Genomic DNA, 22,628 nt, shown 5'->3' with positions numbered 1-22,628 from the left:
ATATATATATATATATCAACAAATTAATACATATTATTCTAAAATTACCAGAAAACTTGAAAGTTCGATCATATAATAGCATTTCTTTTCAAATGTGCGCGATTTCTTTCCAAGCTGAAGATAATCACATAAAAATAAAAGAGTATTTTAAATATCGAGAATAATCATCTGGAATATTTTCAGTGAAAAAGTATGAAATGTTATTATAAAATATTGTTTTATATGGATATTGTTTAACATTTTTTTTCTTTTTTAATAACTATTCTTTACAAAGCTCTAATTATGCAATTCCATTGAAAACCCTCCATTAAAAAAACGTTATATTAATTAAATTTTTATTTTTTATAACTACCATAATAAGCTATTTGACATGCTTATTGAATTTGTTTGGTTTGTCCTTTCAAAAAATTGTGATTAATCCATATCCATAATATTTCCAAATACGAATAAATTGGAAAACAATCAATAATATATACTACGTATATGTGTTTTATATATATGTATAATAATAATGATTTTAAATCTGGGATATATCTGGGATATAAAACACACCAGGTTGACGTTTACATAAAAAGAAATCAAATAATTCCCGGGTTAAGATTGAAAATGAAAATTGATAATCGGATTGATCTCGTCACGGAGATCGACATAAAAAGTTCCCATGAACAACAGAGAATTGGTTGCAGAGCAAGCCATCACCGACACGTATTAAATTGCGTGATTAACGGTCAACGCGCACATTTTGCAAATGAATTCGCATTAAACCATCGTTTATAGATATGTCATTTGTCCCGCTCTCGATAATAATGCTTTATGCAACATTCGGCCACGAGCTTACGACGCACCGCGCGCTTTCCGGACCGTAGCTTCGTTGACGGCGTTTTGTGCCATAAATCATCGCGGCCATTGTGATCGGCGAATATTGTCAAGATAATTAAACAATGTGCACGACACCCGATATGATTATAAATACGATCGATTGCGTGAAACCCGCGTTGAACGAAATGATGGCAGAGGAGGTTACGCCAGTATGTCGGAAACGATCGATGGATTCCGAAAATAAATTACGTGATTGTGAAAATCGATGCATGTAGCGTACGATTGAATGAAAAAGGACACTCAATATTTGCCCAAAATTGATGTAATGAGGCTTTGTTGGAAGTGCCATTTAATTGGATATATTAATGTCCATTATCAGGACACAAATTAGCGCGATAATAATAAATGCAAATAAAAGAGATATATATATATAACTATAACCTCAAGTTAAATATAAAACATAATACGTAATTTTCAAAATCTGTACGAATGAGCAGAGATTTATCATGTGAGAGATTTCAAATATTTTTTATTGATAAATGTAAAAAGGCAAATATGAAAAAGCAAACGAGATTGAAATTTTTTTGTAAATTAATTAAACAAATCATATTTAATTACAAGCACATCAATGATAGTAATAAAATAAATTGTTGATCAAAATTTGTTGACGTGCGTTATATTTTGGAAAATACTAGTCGGTGCAAAAATTTCTCGCAAATGGGGGGGGGGGGGGGGGGGGAAGGGAGAAATGAACAGATTTATAAATCAATAAAGCAAATCGAAATTGTCAAAGCACATATAAGAGTTTATGTATCATAGCGAACGTGATGAAGCTGTGTTGAAAGCATCACTCAATAGCGAATAGTTACAAAGCGAAATCCAGTTAGTGACATACCTACCACATCTCTGAATATTGGCTCATCTGCAAATTAAAAAAAACTTTTGGCATTATTCTTGTTATTTAATGCTATGATGCATAGAAATACAAATCTTTTACAGTATACGCTATATCAACTATGTTTTCACGAAAAATTACTAGGAATCAAAATAATAAGAAAAATGCCAAGAGCTATATATCTTTCACCAAACTGTTTAACATTTTCAATTTGAATCAAAAGTATTTAATTTTTGATCGTCATAAAATATATAATATAAATAAGAATATATTTGATAAAGATGTTAATAAAAATGTTTTTTTTCAATAATTAATTTCGAAAAAAATGCTATTATGTATGTATTTTGTATTATTAAGAATGTTAATTAGTCTCTTTTTACACTAACTACTTGACGAGAAGTGAATAAAATAATTAACATAAAATATGAAACGTACATAAAATGTCGGTTATTTTATCTTATTATATATTTCAAAGGTTAAACAAAACAAAAACTCTCACAGAATGTGGAAGGAATATGAAACAACATAGGAAAATGATCACACATAGAGATTTCGAGTACCGTTAAATATTTTGTTTTACAGTAAACCTTAAGTAAAATAACATTTTCCCCCCATTATTCTCTACAATAACATTTCTTCTCTCGCATTTGATTTGCAGAAAAACAAATTTTATTATATTTTTTTCATGAATTCTGCACGCCATTCTAATAGTGTTCTATGATGATTTACAAGGTCCATTAAAAAAATACATTACAGCCATAAAAAAAGATAGGACAGGTACGAGTAGAGTGTAGAGTAAAACTACAGATCGGATATCGAATGTTAAAAAATTTCGATACAATCTGGGATGAACATACGAGCAGTCGTAACGGACAGACGAATGGGCAAGATTTTTGCGTGCAACTCATGACATGTAATTATTAAATTAATAAATCGATCGTTAAGAAATGTAGTGGAGGTTCTTTGGAGTTTCTGCATAGAGCGGTTATTGACGAATGCGGACAGGTGAATCCTGACGTTTCTCGGGAACGACGAGAATGAGATTTTCATTCATTCTTCTACCGATACTGGTGGCGCGGCTTCTTCCTCCTTTACCTTCTTTTCATCGCCCTTCTTCGACCAGTCAGGTTTCTTCTGCAAAATCGAGAAAACATTGCATCAAATACAAATGGAAATCTCGTAATGTTGAAAATTAGACTAGCACACTAGTTAGCAGTGTCGGGGTGAACGTTCGCAAAGCTGGGGGATAATACCAACGGGGTCAAAAACTTCTGAAAGAGGCTATTCAATTCGGAATGCCAAAAATCTAGAGAACGAGATCTAGACAAAAATTGCTCGTGGTCGTAGACGTGGATCGCGTCGCCATATACCGTTCAATTGCGAATTTCTGCGCCAGCTTTCTGGATCGCCAATTCTCTCATACTACCAAAAAATTCTCTCGACGTTTCCGGGAACATCGCCTGGCAACTACGCTCAGTCACGGAACATCTACGAAGCCGTGCAGATTGTTAGTAGAAATAAGAAAAAAAAATACAGCAGCAGGAGAATTACGAGACTTTAACAAAAAAAAAAAATAAAATAAAATAAAAGGAGATTGAAATAGAGAAACTAAGACAACGGCTTCCAACGTTGTCAAGAATGTTGGGAGCTATGCGTCTAAACATTGTAAGGAAATTCACGAACAAACGAAACATAATATTGAAGAAAAGATTGCACTGAAGACTTGAATCACCACGAACGTTAAAAACGAAGGAAGCTTCTCCTCTATCCTATCTTTTCATTCTTCCACACATACACGCTCGAGCTATTCGTTCTTCTATCTAGTACATTCTCATCTATCACACACATTGTCATTCTCTCTTACACAAGCATGTCGAGCTACAAGTTGGTTGTTAAAGTTTTACCTTATCTTTTGACGCATTCTGCGAACATAATGCAAGAGCAATATAATTAGTCAACAGATAAGACATGGACACTGATTAAGCGTACATTTAAATATTACTTAACAAGTAACACGTCGTTCATGACTCACGTTGTAAATCATGATCGACATCATGATCGCATGTTGATCGTGAAAATTTGTTATATTGTCTTCGTAATTATTATATTTATTGTAAATGACACTGAGAGAAAAGTTTGGTGTTTGTGATTATAGTTGTAAAATAATTTTGTAAAATATTATGGTAAAAATGATAAGAAGTCCTCCATAATAATTATATTTATAGTTATTATGTGCTAATTATATTTTTTTAGTATACATACATCACAAACACTTCTTTTTCTTTTAGTGTAAAAAAAAAAAAAGATTTTTACATAAAACGTCAAGATGCGTACACGATTGTGCATAAATAAAAAAGACAAAAAGACAGAGCAACAAATTCTATATAACCTGAAAGCATAGTTGCCGAATAATAGTGAAGGCAAGCTACAAAAGGGCTTCAATTGTGTGATCAAATGACTTTAGTTTCAAGAGTGCGTGTTTCTGTTTCTGTTTTTTTTTTCTTTTCAGACGAGCTTATTATATATTCTTCTTTCTATTGATCACTCTTTTTAACATTTTGCATTCGGTAGCAATCCGGCGGAACGGACGATTTTGCGTGTGAGAAAGTGTGCGGCAATTAACACGTGTAAAAAGAAGATAAACGAGGCGACTGTGCGAAAAAAAATGAAAGGCAACAATATAATTAGATAGTGAAAAGTAGAAAAACGCGAGTGAGCAGGCATGTGTGTGAGTAAAGCACCATTATGTATGAAATAAAAATGGAACTGTCAGCTTCAAATATAGTTGGCAAGCCAATCTCACCTTTTTGCGTCCCTCGTAATGTTATATTTTTATTTACTTCGCGCTGGGTTACGTTATCGCAAAGATTTTTACGAAATTACATGAATGGAGCGCGAAAAAATAAAAAAATGCAGATATTGATACAAATTGGACACTACTCTAATGCCGTGATGTGTTGGAGAAAAAGAAACAAGAGAAAGGAAATTAAAATGATAAGGCTGAGAGAAAAGCGAATTAGTAAAGTTTTAAACGAGAGGAAGAAAAACGGTACGATTCTCGATAACAGCCGACATTTCACCTTATCGAATATTTGAAATACCCGCTCACGCGTAACATTGTCTGAAAGAATTTCTCTTATCACGACACAAAAAGTACGACCACATCGGAGCGAAAGTCGTATTTGATTTTGCATAAAATACAAGGAACTACGAACGCATTAACATTCTCATACAACGTCACGTTTTTATTCCGTGTAACGGAAACAATCGGGAATTGAAATCAATTCGAGTTATCGAATTTCGCATCCGATAGACACCAAGGCAAAAGGAAAAGGAAATGAAAATCAAGAGCTATCTGTCGCAGTGAAAAATCCTAGAGATGAGAGGAATAAATTGTAAAAAAAAAAAAAAGAAAGAAAGAAAACAAAAAAGAGAACGAAGGAGAAATCTGCTGATAAGGGATATGAGAGAGTATCACAGGCACGAGGGAACATCTAACTTATTCACGTGCGTTTTCTTCGATCGATTTATTGCCACAACGTATCGCTTTTATATTGTATAACAGTTGTACGTGAATATTTACGCAGAATCAGCTTCTCCCTATGTCTCGCTCGTTTTGATCGTCTATTTCGCGCAAAAGAGGGATGTAATCAAATGTCGGCTAATTCCTAGGGTTGTTCGTACAATTTTCAATTCTCACTTGTTAATTTGTTTTCCGCACACACAGTACTAACGAACTAGTTTGACAACAATTCGAATGAACGCGACGGCGAAAACGCGCTGGCGAACACGCGAGACGTCGATGGAAACAGTATTAAAAATGTTCGACGCGTTTACGCATTTATTTTCTTTTTCATTTTCTTCTTTTTTCCCATACGTTTTTTCACGATACATTTTCGCGCGTGCGGTTACTAAATCGATTATACATATAAATGTTATCGTGTCATGTGTTCCTTCAAATGTGTGTGTACGCTTGTGTATAGAAGTTTCTTGGCTTTCTCATTTCATGTTTTTTTCGATTTTTTTTTTTGATGTTGCGTCGTAATAGTAATGTTTGTATTTTATTGAGATTTCGCACTCAAACTGTTTTCTTTTCTTATTTTAAATCTACTTCTTGGTCTGCCACTCTGCCTTCTCGGACTTCTTGGGCTGTGGAGAACAACACAAATTGCCTAATCAACTACCACTACTACTACACTTTCAATACGGATAGGTATGTACATATCTACAGACAGTCCTTTTCAGGAGATCCTTGCTTATGCAATGAAAAAAAATAATTTTGTATATTGAATGAATGAATTATTTTTATATCAGCTAATTGTTATGATATGCGTAATACTTGCACGTAAGAAACTTAATAATAATAATTCGAACAATCGAACAATAAAAATTGGTATCAACTGAATTGTCAAAATCAATAACAAATTACAAAATATAAAGTAATTACGAGCATAAACGTATTAACTTTATATTATTAATTAAACATGGATTTATAAACAAATAATTATGATAATTTCGATGAAGATTTTTAAATCCAATTTAATTTTCAGAATATTTTAATTTAAAATCTTATTCTTCGAAATACGCGCTATTAAAATATTACAAGATAATTATGAGAAGACACTACATATTGACATTTATTCAAATTATTGCAATCATTGATTATTGCAATAATACATTTTGAGGTTAATCGATTAGCACAAATTCAACATCCTCGATATGACAATAGCCTGATATATTTAACTAAAAGTATCCGCGGTTCAATGAATCGATGATTAATTATCGCGCGATTATCCATTGCTCGAGATTTCCGAGAATTTCGGCTTCCAAATTAGCTGATAAAATAATGCTCCTCCAGGGAAATGTATCATTATAAATATTTTAATAGCAACAATATCGGAATACAAACAAGGCTATGTAATGCCGATCTCCTAAATTGGATACAATACATTGAACGAAAAAACTGCTTAAACGAAGAAAACCTGCCAATTGGGTTTTATACACAAAAAGAAAACCAGGGTTACAAAAAACTGTTTTTTGATTCACTGATAAAACATTTACTATGCTACTACGTATCTACCCGTCGTGTGATCGTAAAAAATAAGCGTCCTTTGCAAAATTCAATAAATATCGATGAATTTATCAGAAATTAAGCAAAAATGCAAGTACATGATTATAACAGAATAGAAATATTAAACGTAACTGAATGAATAAAAACGAAATAAAAGTTAATGATTTCCCCATAAAAATTGAAAAGTTTATTTTTTTTTTTTGGATGTCGTCATAACGTTCTCTATCACTAATATCAAAATAATTATAATTAATAAAGAACGGTTCAAAGAACGCTTGAGTGGACCTTTGACGGATAGGGAAAAAACATTTTTACAAAAAGATTCACGTCGCCTGTAGATGCGAAAATTTTATCGAAAACGATCATCCTTACCTCCTTATCCTCCTCCTCCAAGGTGAATTCCTTCTTCTTGACTTGTTTCAGCTGATTACGGAAATTGAACTCGGCGGCTTTCTTTTGGAGCTTGGCAAACTTGTTCTCGTATTTAGACACTTTCTTCAGGGTCGGTTTCATACTGAAGTAATAACAAAATGTTGTACAATAAAATATATTCTTAGTACTAATTTTTCAACAACATGAAAAGACAGTTTTGTTAAAGTATTAAAAAATTTAGCTAAAAACAGACTTGAAAATAATTGTTTTTTTTTTGGACTATTAAAATAAATTATATAGAACGCTAAAACTGATTGTTAGAATGTCAAAACTTTTTGCAGCATTATTCATCATGATTGAGTTTCTTACACAATTATTTTGATTAACAGAAATATTTTCATATCTCTCTAGCTAAATTTTTAGATTCAGCAAAATCGTTCTTTCCGTGTAGAAATTGCGTGATTCTTGTTTTTTATAACGTAGAAAATAAAGATACTTACAATTTACCTCGAAGATCGTTGACCTGGCTGTTCAAGTCTGCGATCTGTATGTATCGAATATTCCTATTAACGTCCATTGCATTCGGTATTGATATGATATAATTTATTCATGCGCACTTATAATTTTCTTTTTATATACAAGATATAAGAGAAGAGTTTTTTTTTACCATTTTGAATCTGTCCATAGTACAATAAGGTATTTAAATTAATAATTGCAACGAGACAATATTCGAGTAAATGTACTTTATACAAAGAATATCAGATGCATTTAAACTAACTGCTGTTAGATCTAAAAAGGAAAGTTTCTCTTAAAAGTTGTGCAATAATAATTCTTGTATACAGTAAAGAAATCTTGCGTATTAGGATCAAACGCGGATTAGATTCACGTGAACGGCATGACAATCCAGCCACAAACGGTTAATCAAGAAAAAGAAGAAATGGACAGGTGAATCAAATCGTATCGGCGTGCGGCCTGCGTGGCAAAAGCACAGGCAAGAGAGAAAGAGAAAAGGGAGTTACACGTGTTGAGCAAGCGGGCAGATATTCAACTGGCGAGCCACTCGACGGATCGAGATTGACAGTAAATTGGCTTGCGGATTAACTGCAATAGCGGATGACGGCGATGGGTCCGGGAATAGAGGAGCGGTTTCGCAAATGATAACGGAAAAATGGAGGAAAAAGAGGGAACATGGAGGTCTGTGGAATAAATAATATCTGGAAAATTGGAAAGTTTCGCTATCCAAAACTTACCGACACATGTACAAAAATATCTGACAAAAAGTAAAAATTTTAGCAAAAATTACTTGAAAATATGATATTTTTGCGATGAAATAATACTTTGCTATGTTTTTCAAATTGATATCACAATTGAAATATTGTGGTTAAAATCATTTCATTCAGCTTCATAAAAAAACAAACATATATATATGTGTGTGTGTGTGTGTGTGTGTGTGTGTGTGTGTGTGTGTGTGTGTGTGTGTGTGTGTGTGTGTGTGTGTGGGTGTGTGTATGTGTATATTGTAATTTCATAGCAACAACAGAACGTATCGTAGACATTGCAATAGAAGTTCCATGATTCGTGTATTTTTATATCTGAATAGATAAGCAGGTGATTGTGGAATTGTTTCCACAGAATTGAGCACTTACACGTATATGTATTGTATAAGAAATTCATGCAGGGAGTAGAGAAATTTGAATTTGTTGCATTACGTACGTAAAATCTTGGAACACACGAATCTAAATACACAAGTTGATTCATATCACTATAGTATAGTCATCATTATATAAATTCATCTCTATTTCTGAAAACACTTATCATTTTTTACGGATGACATTGATTATTCTACTCTTCTAAAACAGGAATAAAGTTTTCTTCAGGACTAAAGCTTTGTTCTAAAGCCACTTGTCGGATTCTCTCCCTTTCTTCTTCTCAGGAATCATTTAATCATATTCTTTTTCCTTAGCCTATTCTCTTTCCTGTGCAAGTTACGAGAAAGGGAGAGAGTAGTAACGACAAAAGAAAGAAAGAAAGAAAAAAATAGATAGATAGATAGATAGATAGACAGATAGAGAGAGAGAGAGAGAGAGAGAGAGAGAGAGAGAGAGAGAGAGAAAGAAAAGAGGAATTGGATACGATGGGGTGTGAATTTCATTTTGGCCAATCAGGGGACCGGCTGGTCACGATCAGCTCTTTCGTCCGCCGTGGGTGATGAGAAAAAAATTACAAAATCCACTACAATCCGTTTTCTAGACTGCCAGAGCTCTGTTCGTCTTATTTGAAGCGTGAAACTAATCCCTCGAAATCGATACTCTGGTGATTTCATTTGCTATTTTGTACTCGAACGTTTAATATTATATCGAGTGTAATACAATTCTTACAAACTCTAATTATTTCAGAATAACATTTGTTTTCAAAGCAGCGATGCGTAAACATATTGAAACTGTTTTGAATGCTGCAAGATAATCATTGACAATGTCAATGCGCTACGCCAATATATCTATATCATAAATAGTTTAAGCTCGTAATAAAATTGGAGACTGATAACAAAATTCTTTAAATTAAAAAACGATGAAAAGAAGATTTTCTTTTGTGAAATTTTTTCACAAAAAAAGAAGAGAACAGAGTTCTGCCACGAAGAGTCCGCTATTTACAGCCTAATTGAAAACACCATGACAAGAGGACACTGACAGTCGGTGTGGTGCGTGCGAGTCGGTACAAAATCAAGTTTCGCTTCACTTTAAAGACATCATAGACGTCTGTACGTGTTTACTCCAATGTCTCTCTCGTATAAGTTGGGTATTTCATGTACACATTTATATTGTCTTACGAAAATTAAAATGAAATGGGCGAGAACTGGGGTGTTTGATCGATGGAAGAAAAAGAAATAATAAAATAGAAGGGAGGATTTTTTGTGATCTGAAGATTTTCACAGCATGGCACTTCGATTTCATGATCTTTTAATCCATTCTTGAGCCAGTCCACCTTTGTGAGAGTTAAAAATGGAAAAAATAAAAGAATATAGACAACCGACTCTACAATTTTTAAGGTCTATCCCTAGATAAACTAATCATGGCCACATAAATGTATGCATAAGAAAAATTATCCAATCCCATTTTACATCTTTATGATAGGAATATGATTGGGTAACTTTTTTTATGTATATAATTATACAGCTGTGTAAATTTATCTGAATAGACTCTTGAGGTGTTTATGAGAAAGTATACGACAATCGTTTTTTTCAAAGTTATATGAAACTGATTTATACCTGTATCGTCGATCGAGTATCTATATATGTATACTCACCATCGAACTTTTTTCAAATGTTTTTAATGTTTTAATGACTTTCTTCGACATAATATCGCAAATATCGCAAAACGATTACGTTTTTTTTATAAGTTTTTGATAATTCATAACGCAGATAAGATGTACTATTTTCAAAATGTTACGTTTTCTTATCAAGTCATAAAAATTCATGCTCACGTATTTTATTAGAATAAAATAAGATATTGACGATTCGCGATTATAATTGCACGTTTTTCTTCCTTCGCGATGAATATGAAGTGCCATACTCTTTAGCCACAGCTACAAAAGTATACGCGAATTAAGCTCCATTAACTCAATCGACTCGAGATATCCATTGCAAATGGAGTTTTATAAATCATAATCACGGAGATTAATAGAAAAGTTGACGCGATAGACTAGCGACATGCTATTAATTTAGCTGCAAAAAATCATTTTGTTTTCATAAATCACCATTACCGTTTCCTTTCAATCAAAAATCCATTCAAATGTGTGTGTGTGTGTGTATGTGTGTTACTTCGCAGCGAAAATTAAACTGCTGCGATTGATGTAACGAATATATTTCATATCTCTAAAATTGACGTAACGTAAAATATTTTTCTAAATAAAATAAAGTAAAATATTTATCTAAATAACTACTTGGACATGAGAATCAAATTTCCGATAATTTCGAAAAATAAATAAATATTTAAAAAAGAAGTATAATTTATAATTATTACTGCATAAATGTTATTCATATATATAAATATATATTAATTTGATAATGAGAGTATTTATTTGATGGTGATTAATTTGCGTAATGAGATACGTAATTCTGGCAATATATTTTGGCGAAATACAAATCTACTTCTAATCATGTGACGCTCTGAAATCAAATAGTGATCGGTCAAGTCAACAATAACGCGAAATTAATCCACACTATAATGAAGCCATTCGCCTGTTTCCTCATAATTTATAGTTTGCTACCATGACCAACAATGTTAATTAACCCGTGTTCATTACGCCTATATATATATATATCATCTCTTAAATAGTTTATTAGTTAGAAAAGCCATGCATGCATGGTAAAGCAAATTTGTTTATGCTTAGTGAAGGAAGATATTCTCGTTGTATAATAGAATGTTAAGGACAAGCAATGGAAGAGAGTAGGTGGAAAGAGAGAAGGAGAGAGAGAGAGAGAGAGAGAGAGAGAGAGAGAGAGAGAAACGCACGCATGAAAAGGAAAAAGAGACGAAGACATGTAAGCGTAAGAGATGAAAAAAAAGATAAGAGGAAGACACCGTAAAAATCGTAACAATCGATGTGTGTACTGTCATTTCTTTTTTTTCGCTTTTATTTCTGATTTTGCACCGCACGCACGCATGCACGCACGCACGCACGCACAAACACGCGCGCACGTGGTCTCAGGCATACAGTGTCAGCTCAGTTCTCGCGTGAGAGACCAAGGGAAGGAGTGATCCCTTTCGGTGATCCTCGTGGGTATATATATTCGATTGCGTACTCTTTTTTTTTGCAACATATCTAGGGCAACTGCTTCTATTACTGCGAAATCGTGCGCCCGTCTCGTTTCACGATCATTTTTCTCGGCGCGCGAGCGCAACGTTAATTATTAACAAATCCGTGTGCTAATCAATACTATAAATTTTAAAAAGTGTATAAAGAGACAGTATATATGCAGTATATAGTATACAGAGTTACGAGTATATAATAACACAATAATGGCGTCTTCTCTATAAGCTTGCTCAGCCCTGACTCGAGAGAGTAAAGCTTTTTTTTTTATTTTCTTTGGCGAGTTAGTAAAGCTTAGAGAAATATATTTGCGTTATGGTTAGATAATAGAGAGAAAAAGAGATAGTATAGACTTGTGACAAATAGATACGTTATAAGAGAGCGAGTGGATACAGTGTGCGTTTAGCCAGACAGCGAAGATAGACGCAGAGAAGTAAACAGGCGGATTGAGAACGGCACGTCACGCGGTAAGAAAAAAAATAAGAAATAGAAAATATAGAGGATAGAAAAAAAAATATAGAGAGAGAAAAAAGGGGTAGAGCAAAAATATGTGACCGGCAAAAATATTTTTCGTTGCGGCACTTCATATCCATGTAAAAAAGAAAAATCCCCTTTCTTATTAATTATGTTCGACTGTTCCGTCACGCTTCGCAAAAAGATCGCGATTAAAAAAAAGATAGATCGTCGTAGATCATCGATTAGATCGAGACAGGACTGATCAAGATTATAAAGATTTATAGAATATTAAAAATGACGTCAAAAGATTTCTCCACGCGTCTACATCGTGACAACTTTTTCGATTGTTTTCACGTCTTGGAGCGGACTCGCGCGGCAAGAGAGTGTGTTTTCTACCAAGAAAAACATCGTGAGAGAGAGAACAACAATCGAAAGAGAAACGTATGTACAGAAAGGGGGATGGGCGAAGAACGAGAGACAACGCGAAGAGAGAGATCGGGGTGGGAGAAGAATGATACCCCATATCGTCTGATATACGCGGGGGACGGGTCGGCAACTTGAGGAGGAAATGATCAAAAAGAAACGTGCGATCTGGCGGTTGCTCTCTTTCTCCTCGCATTGTTCGCCGTTGTCGCTGCTTTTCACTTTTCCTGTACCTCGTAGTCCCTTTTCCGAACTTCACGCTCCAAATCCCACTTCTGACCCTCACAAAGGTAGACGCGGTCGTAATACATTTGGCAAATCTTCTTCAATTCCACTACAAAGAATACGGAGAGTCTCTCAGAAATCTTTGGTTCCTCGATATGTTTATTTTTCTGACAGCTTAGGCGGCGAAGGGGGAGCATAGCCAGCACAGGCGGAGTGAGAGACGGACAGCTTTAGCGTGCGATCATCGCGCGCGACATACCGCGTGCGATATGTAAGCTGGGATCATCCACTAATCTCAAGTTACGAAAAAGTAAAAATTATCATAATATTATATATATATATATATATATATATATATATATATATTCAGCTCCAAATTAAATTAAATGTGGGATATAAAAATAAAAATTATTAATCTGTAAGAGAGTTTTTAAATAAAATGTACACAGTAAAAAATATTTTGTACTTGTGTTAAAATCGATCCTTATCAAAATCCTTTTGTTAAATTTTTATCTGAATGTTAATTTAACATAATACAATTTAAAACGCAATTTATGAATGGATAATATAATATGAATGGATTAAATTTAACAAATTTTCCAACTGATAAGAATTAGAGAAAAAGAATTACAACATATGTATAACAAATAACTGCAAATTTTTTGGAAATTTATAATTAATATTATTAATAATAATGACAATATTATTATTTAGTAAATAAATAAACGATATCGAAGAGTTCCTTTTGCTTTATAAAATCTAAGCGTGTGAGAGAGAGCCCAGCTTTACATATTTTAGCGAAGAATATAAACTGCATGGCTCGAATACTAATGGCACACCACAAACGACGCTAGAATTCCAATGAGAGAGCTCTTGATCTCACAACAAGCAAAACTTTCCGAAATCTCCGATTCGAGTAAATTGGCGATCCCTCTCTCGCTCCACGTGCGCGGTAATAAAAGTTGCGCGATGCTCGAATGCTTAATCGTATGGGACGTTGCGTCGCGTCGGGGAAACTCGAGATGCTTTCCTCGAGGCTCGACGCGGGTTAAAGCGGGCGTAATTCCACTCTGAACTCTAAAGTTCCTTTTCTTAAAGTAAAAATGGAGATCGCCCTATCGTTGATCCTGCTGGATGTATCGCGGGGAATATACGCGGTCTTGGCTGAACACCTTCGAAACTTCGATCTTCGACCATTCGCACGTCCCGGATTATCCTGAACGTGATCAAAAGCGCCCACGAATGAGCGTATAATGACACGTCGACGATATGTTATCAAAAGTTCTATTATATTCTATTATTCTATTATTCTACCGTTGCTCGTCCAACCGTTTATTAGTCCAAAACGAGAGTTTTAATCCAAACTCAGTAACTACATCAATTTAACAATAACATCATATCGATGTTATAATTGCAACAACATAAACGCGTTACGTATTATATATGTTACGTATTATATACGTAACAGTTAGATATATTGTTGAATATGAAATAAAATATAATATTGATGTTGGTGTTTATTGAAAACTGATTAAAATAACTGAATAAGGAGACTATTTGAATGAAATTGTGTAAGATGAGAACGAAATTTTGTTTTTGTTTTCCATTCTCGCGCGAGCACTTTCCGATGCGATCTGGTCTTGTCGAAGTAACAACTGCAATCAATGCAATGGCTAATGGCGCAAAATAAAAATAGAAACAAAACGTTAACGTTAAGGCTCGCGCGATGCAAATAAAAAAGTTAATGTTGGTTATGTTCCTTCAAACTGTCCTCAAGGTTTCATAGAGAGTTTGGAACATTAGTGTCTCGCGGCATTTTCCTATCTAAGAGATGTGCAAACGTGCTCGAACCGAAGGTTCATAGACCCGTCAACCAAAAACGCCTTCGAGAACCGTTCGACCAAAAATGTCGCTCGGTCAAGCACGTACAGCAGAGTTAAAAAATCATGTAGACAAGGGCATCGGGAGAAAGGGCAAAAATTATCTATGCAAGTGGGCTTCGACAGACTCTCTCTTCTTTCAGGCAAGCCGATCGTAATTACCTCCAGCTCTTTCAACCTAATTTGCCTCTCGAGGTCATATTTATCGCCCTCGAGTAAGGATAGTCTGTTCCAATATGCCGAACAGATCGTCTGCAGCTCGGCTAAAAGAACAAAAAGTTATTGGAAAAAAAAGAGCAAAATGGAATCCGCTGAATGTGTTTTGTCATCCTTGCCGTCGGCTATCTTAAAAATTCGTTATTATATTATAATTGTTTAGCTTCAAAAATTAAAAAAATGCAGGAATAAAATAACAACTACGGCACTAAAGATATAAAATTGAAAACGGCTGTTTCCAATTCATTGATATATCGGATAGGGTAAGAATGATAACAACTTTTTTAATTTAATTTGTTATCATTTTTAACATATCAGTATCAATAAATTGTTCCATTGTTTTAATTAATTTTTTTTTTTAAACTATGATGTTCAAAAATGTGATGAAAAATAATGCACGTGACGCCCTGCGATTTTCTGTGATGATTTATATTATTACTACTAAGAGGATTATTTGTGAGGGAATGTAATTATCACGGGGAGAATAGAAAAGAAATGAGTCTTTCGCGTTGGAAGCGAGAAGCACGAAGCTGACAATTGCGTGATCGTTAACCTATCACGGAATGCAAGTGGGAGATGAGAGAAATTCGACGAAAGGAAATGAGCGGGTGAAAAATATAGGAACTGGTAAGAGTGTGAGTCTAGTAGTGCGGAATCGTAAGTATAAAGTGAAGAAAGTTCTTTCTAGTAGAGAATTTCTACTACATTGCGAGAAATCAACGTTACTGAGACAGATCTACATTGAGCGATTCTACGAGTCGCGAAGGGTGCTACGTTAGGAGCTGCTGCTAAGAAAATACTCAGCCTCGATGTCTACGCCTAATATTATTACAGACAGCTTATGAGTATGCAAATCGGAACAGTCGCTAGAAATAGTGAAATGTGCTTCGCGCGTGAAAAAAAAGTAAGAAGAAAAAAGATGACTAGAGGATAAAGAGTATTGGCGTTAATCGCAGCTCATCTTGTTTGCAAAAAAAATCTTTTTTTCGACCTCCAAATCCTTCCTGGCGACTTCGTACTCAAGGTCGTACTTCTCCCCCTCGAGAATGTTGATCCTCTTATGATACTGGGTCAGAATGGACTTCACACTAGCTGTTAAAATTCAAGTCACTCCTTAAAAAAATGCTCGCGACTTAACCATTTACGTCGTAGATATCGATGTAAATATCGCTACATACATTCAGAAACATAGTAGTAGCAACTATATAGACGATAATTATACAAGTAGTTTTATATTTAGAATTAAGGTACAGTTGTAATAATTATGAAATAATTTATTCAACTGTGCATATTAATTCTATATATAAAATTTGGATGAATATTTAAAACAGGGGAAGCAGAATGAGCGACAGTTAAAACCTATTGAAGGTTATTGGGGACCTCATGACTTTGCAACATATGTCAAGATTAAGAGTCATTGGAGTTACTTCCCTGTTCGAAATATTTATCAAAATTTGTACAGTTTTCACCTATTGCTACTGTCATGTTTTTTTCTTTGAATACTCTCTAAGTAACGGATATATTGTTGCAATGGATGTATTGTAATTTTTTGCAAAATGTAAAAAAAATATAGCGATAACAATTAAATATATAGATAGTAACTGTACTTTATATTGTGTAGAATTTATGTATTAATAATAGCAATAATTATAATAGTTTATAATTAAATAGTTTATTCAATTAGAGATACATTAATTCTACCTATAAACCTTGTATAATTACCACCTATACAGTTGCCACATCTGTCTTTTTCTCTGAGTGTACTGGAACGGGTACATGTCGTAACTGATGTATTGCATGTAACTTTTCGCGGATAATATATACGGAGTCCATTTCGTGTGTATGACTTGAACGGCAGAGGGTGGAAAACGTGAGTTTAAGGGAGGGAGACCGATAATGTGAAAGCTAAGTCGAAATGTTATAAACTGTCGCTGTTTCGCAATGGTGTGAAGAACTGTCTCAAGTTTCTAGCGAACGAAAGCGAGCTCTTAAACCGAACTCTCTTCCAAGAACGATTTCCGAGTGCAGACATCACTATGAAATTTGAAACAATCTTGTCGTCTAGGAGCGATGATACAGATACACATAGATATTCGCGCATTGATCGAAAATAACGGAAGGGAAACAGTGAATATACAATTCTTTGCAAAATGAGAAAAGCATCAGAGTTTCTCGTAAATAATTACAATCACTAGAAAATATTATGGTGTTGTATGAAGCAGTGTATAATAATGTATTATTGTATATTCGGATATACCTAATATACGTGTTCCAAAATCGATGTTATTCTGTTATTTCTGACTTTTTGTGTTTTGCGAAAATAAAGTAAGTAGTGACAAGCCGTATTAATACAATAATCAAGATGCGAATAATCCATAGTGTGTTCTTAAATTGCCATTAAATTTGCCAAAGATTCAAGAACAAAGGATTGAACGGAGAGAGCAGAGAGAGAGAGAGAGAGAGAGAGAGAGAGAGAGAGAGAGAGAGAGAGAGAGAGAGAGAGAGAGACAGAAGACAGTATGAGAAATCGCGCGCACATTAATGCGAAGAAAAACAGATGCTGACAGAATCAAAAGAAATCGACGACAATTTTGTGTTACGTAGAGATAGAACAAAAAGAAAAGAAAAGTATGAATGGAAAAACGGTGCGACGAAAGAATGCGAAGCTCGTGTCTCTTGTCCGGTTACAGAACGAAAACTACGACAAAAGATTCAAGTTTCAGTAAAGAGCAGTTAATCATTCACGGAGTTGCTCGATAACGATTATTTATTGGTTGATGAAAGTAGCCACGATACGTAAGTCGAAGTTGCAATTCCTTTAAAATAAATATGAAAGCTTTTAATTACGATATTTTGTAATCATTGTTATAAGAAATAATTATATAATTGTACAGAGCCAAAAGTATTAGGCATCTATGTTTTTTCATTTATCTGGAATTCTATATTGTTTCCTATTGATTACCAGCATTATAAAGGATCTCGAAATAAAGAATAATTTTCACAGCAAATGCTCTGAATCAATTTTTAAGCTAAAATGTGTTAAATAATTAATACTTGATACTTTTGGCCGAGACTATAGCAAAGATACATATTTTATTATTTCTTTTTTAAAAGTTTTTGAATTATTCCATTTTTTCTTTTCAGGTATCTATAAAAAATTGCTCTACTTTTTTATTATTTGTCATCATTTAGGTGCTATTTTCGAGTGTGCGTTATTGGCGATGGCTAAATATAGCCGGCATGTTATAAAATTATGCAATCCAGCAATCTCGTGGCGATGGTCTCTTTGCCAAAACTCTAATTACATTTTGTCGTCGCTTTACGTAAATGTGCAACCGGGCGGAGATCAGTGCGTTACATAAGTGCAACAACATTGAACATCGTTATTATTACTGTATCATAAGTGCCGCGTTATCATACTGCACGTTGCGGAAAACGTTCTCGCAATTGTTGCTCTCTCGAAAGTACCTCAAAGTCCTTCTTCTTAACAACATATTCGATGTCAAATTTTTTATCCTCCAATGCCGAGATCCTATTGTGGTACTCGCGCAGCACGCGCTTTAGGGTCTCTGTGTAGTTTATTAGAAATAAAATAATGTAAAACAAAATAAAGCGCATGAAAAACGTCACAGTTCGCGTATATTGTCTGAAACGTGTCTCAAGTTATTGTACTTTCTCATGTATACTTTTTTCTATTGGGATCGAAAAATTATTTCAGGGTAGAAAGAATTCTCAGTGATGTGCTAATTAAAGCTTGAAAATCGTATACCAATTATTATACTTTCCTCCGCATGTTCTGCATTTTCGAAAAAAAATTTACTAACTTTTTGTAAAAAAGATTAATAAAGCACGATGGGAAATGGAGTAACATAAAATTTCGACCTTTGAAACTAAAAATTAACACTACGTTTCATTATTGTGACTTAAAATTTTCATATTTTTTTATATAAATGCAATTGTGCTAAAATATAAAAATTATTGCACAGATCACATCTAAGAAATAAAAACGTTTTCTCTTAAAAATCAAATTCTTCAAAATTGTTTCTGTAATTCACACAAATCGACATTGTATTAACATTTCGAATTCATCGTTTCTGTGCAATAATTCTTGCTAATGATTAAAAGTAGAGATAAATCCAAGAGGTAAATTTATAGTTTTATTCAGGACAACGCGAACTTTGTTGTAAAAAATATCTCTGCTAAATATAAATGTATTATAAATGTATTTCGCAGGATTGCGTAATGAAGCAAAATACCTTCGTTGGCTTCGTCGACGATCTTTGGTTTTCCGCAACGTTCCTCGATTATGCGCCTCCTTTCGGCCGCTTTTCTTTCCTGTTCCTTCTTCAATTCCTCGGCGGCTTTCTTACGCAACAGCAACTGTAAATATATGAAAAATTCGTGAGATTCGACTCAATAGGAAGAAAAAATATTTCGTAAGACGAGAGAGAAGTTTCTCCAGGAAAATGTACTCTGAAATATTTACAGGATCCACCAATGAATCGATTTTTAACTGCGTGAAATTGATATAATTTAAATGGAAATTAAATTTGTATATTCAATAGTATACTAGGCTATATAAACCGTATGTGTGAACAATTTAACCCATATGCAATGAAGTGGATTATTGTTACGTTTATTTAATATAATATATTAAATATAATATATTATATATATATATAAAATGCCTTATAAATATATAAATTGCCTATTATACGTCCACATTATCAATTAATTACATATGGTTATTAAAACAAATAGATTTAAATGCAATATAATTAATCTTTGTGTCTATATAAATATGTACCGTACAATAACAGAAAGGTGAAACGGAAGTAAATTCATACACGCTAAACTCACAATGCTCGAGAGAAATACCATTCGTGGTTTACTCACGAAATAATTTAAGCTCGCGACTAACGCCTTTCTCTCTTTCGGTCAACGGCGAGATAACGTCGCGTCGGTTGGTATTCGACGGGGTAGCAAATATTGACGCAACGAAAGGAAGGAAGGAAGGAATTAAGGAAGGTGGATTTACGAGAAAATAACATGCCGGCGCGGCGCGCGCGGGATCAGCAAACGCAAGAAGATTCTTCGAGAGGTAATCTACATACACATACGGAAACTTTACGTACTGCGACTGCGAATGTTCACGACGATGCATGAAGAGAAACCAGAGAAGGAGAGATACATGGATGTTCTGTAGAATGTTGGCGACGATGGATACAGAATGGCGAACGTAAGGCGGGACCATAAAGTAAAGGTAAAAAGGCGAGATAAAACTTGAGAAGTTTCGGACGCTCCGCCGCGCGCTGCTGGGAAACAGAACATTGAAATACGAAGTGGTGGAAGCGGGGAGAATAAGAGAAAGTAATACAGAAATGGATGTGGCCGTTACGAGAAATATTTCGCGAGAAAATCGGCGCACAAAGGGTGCAGAAGATGATTACCGCGATATTGCTCAGCGGCTCGAACAACGCAGGAGGAGATTATAGCGTGCGATGAGGCAATCGAGTCAAGTTAAATCGGGAATGAGATCAACTTACAATTAGTTGTCGATAATAAACATTCGATGTGACAGCAGTATTAATGTAATATAAAACATTTTTGAAAACTTGACGCAGCATTAACGTCTGTTTTATCGTTGACGAGAGAGAGAGAGAGAGAGAGAGAGAGAGAGAGAGAGAGAGAGAGAGAGAGAGAGAGAAATGACGTAAGATTCGCGGTCAGACTTACCGCGATCGAGTTTTTAAAGAGGATATTCCCACGACTTGTGAGAACACACTTGATCGTGCGAACCAAATTCAAAAGGGAAGAAACAAAAAACGGACTTACCCTAAGCTTCTTCTTCCTGTCGGGGGTCATAAAACCCTTCTTCGCCTTCTTGGCTTTGGAAGCCTCTTCGAGGCGGGCGCGGACCTCCGCCCTTTTCCTCTCGGTCTCCGCCTGTTTCCTCTTCTTTTCCTGCATTTTTCGTGCGAAACTCCCTTAAAACATCTCATCTGAGAAAGCCCCGAAGCGTCTCATGGAACGCGAATTCGGAAAGTATTGCACAATACGAGCTCTAACATTTTTCGCACCCCCATCCCTCTGCCTAAACTTTCACGAGTCGCAAATGAAAAAGCAAGTGCAGTTACAAAGTAATTAATTTATAGTAATTACTACAATACAAATTTTCTTAAGAAATAAGTATATTAGAAAATTATAAGTAATATAATATATTTTAAAATAATATCAGTTTTTAATCTAATATATTTTAAAAATATACATATTAGAAGAAAAATAAATAAAAAATAACTTTTCTAAACACTCTAACTTTGCCATTATTTACATTTAGGGCTATTAATTATCTCTATGGATATTAAACTTTTTGTTGTATAAAATAAAAACGTAAACAAGAAGTTTTTTCTGTATATTACATATATTCCGAGTCTACTTTAAGGAACGTCTTATTGTTTCTAATTATTTTCACAAAAATAATATAGCTAATTTGAAATATTTGCAATGAGTTTTATTTCGTAATAAAACGAGCGTAAGCCCTGTTCCGATGAAAGGATTTCTTTCATCCGCTTGGTAAGTGGCCGTCCTTTAAGAGGCGACTCTACGTTTCATAGCTAGTTTCTTCTCTTACGTACATCCTCGATGCGCTTTCTCTGCAAAAAAAGAGAAAGAAAAAACATTTCTCGTTAGTATATTCTCTGTGTCATGGATCGCACGTACGACGATATCTAAAACACTTTTTGCAGAGCGCGATCCTTTCGACTGTGAAAAAGGATATTTTTCAACGAGATATTGAAAGAGCGACAGAGTACGAGAGAGTTAGAGAGGAAGAAAAGATTACGCGTTCAGTGTTCCAGATTTCGCCATCAAGGAATACCTTGCAAAGCATTAGCGTAGCGACTGTGTTTTCGCGTGTTTCATGGCGATGCAGAGCTAATGGAGTCTGTCTTAAGTGATATAACTTTGTCGCTGTTAAGCGCTACAACAGCGTACCCAGCGAGCATCTTGTAATATCGTTTTGCGCAAATTGCCGCGTTTTCGCTTATGACATTACGCGCGGCACTTTCGGCCGACCATTAGCTTTGCCTTCTACAAACTGTGCAGATCTTACCAACCGGTGCGATATGTGTTTTTATTAAAAATAAATCATACAAGAAAAGAATAATATATTTTGCTGAAGTCTCTCTGGTTTGAAAATAGCTTTTGACATTAAAATAATTATGTACTTAAGATGCTCAAAATGATTATTCGAATATCAAAACTTTTTGTAATATTATTCATTATACTTAACTTATAATCAGTTATCTGGAGTACTTTTACATCCCAGGAAAGAAATAAGTGAATTGTTGTAAAATATTGTTTTGTATGGGTATTGTTTAACATATCTTTGTTCTAATTTTTTGTTTACAACTCTTTGTCTTTCTCTTTTAATAACTGTTCTTTATAAACTTTTAAATATGCA

General features: G+C 34.3%; 1 protein-coding gene across 13 annotated transcripts in view; it reads right to left on the bottom strand.

Annotated features, from left to right (window-relative positions):
• The window catches only part of LOC108688604 (troponin I-like), a 33,992-nt gene that overhangs the window by 2,282 nt on the left and 9,082 nt on the right, over nucleotides 1-22,628 (bottom strand). For 2 of the 13 annotated variants that reach the window (XM_018194918.1, XM_018194926.1), the window contains exons 3-10: nucleotides 21,802-21,819; nucleotides 21,002-21,130; nucleotides 19,423-19,546; nucleotides 18,635-18,735; nucleotides 7,658-7,701; nucleotides 7,158-7,299; nucleotides 3,619-3,636; nucleotides 2,810-2,848 (exon numbers count right to left, since the gene is read on the bottom strand). In XM_018194918.1, coding sequence (XP_018050407.1) covers nucleotides 2,810-2,848; nucleotides 3,619-3,636; nucleotides 7,158-7,299; nucleotides 7,658-7,701; nucleotides 18,635-18,735; nucleotides 19,423-19,546; nucleotides 21,002-21,130; nucleotides 21,802-21,819 — 615 coding nt within the window. Of the gene's footprint in view, nucleotides 1-2,432; nucleotides 2,849-3,618; nucleotides 3,637-5,226; nucleotides 5,864-7,157; nucleotides 7,300-7,657; nucleotides 7,702-13,078; nucleotides 13,180-16,157; nucleotides 16,259-18,634; nucleotides 18,736-19,422; nucleotides 19,547-21,001; nucleotides 21,131-21,801; nucleotides 21,820-22,628 lie in introns of those variants that run through there. The other 11 variants (XM_018194920.1, XM_018194919.1, XM_018194924.1 and 8 more) reach the window with 11 other exon arrangements.

The sequence above is a fragment of the Atta colombica genome, unplaced genomic scaffold, assembly GCF_001594045.1.
Source record: "Atta colombica isolate Treedump-2 unplaced genomic scaffold, Acol1.0 scaffold236, whole genome shotgun sequence".
Taxonomy (NCBI): Eukaryota; Metazoa; Arthropoda; class Insecta; order Hymenoptera; family Formicidae; genus Atta; species Atta colombica.
Note: the sequence above shows the minus strand (reverse complement) of the source record. Positions and strands in the feature narration are given on the sequence as shown.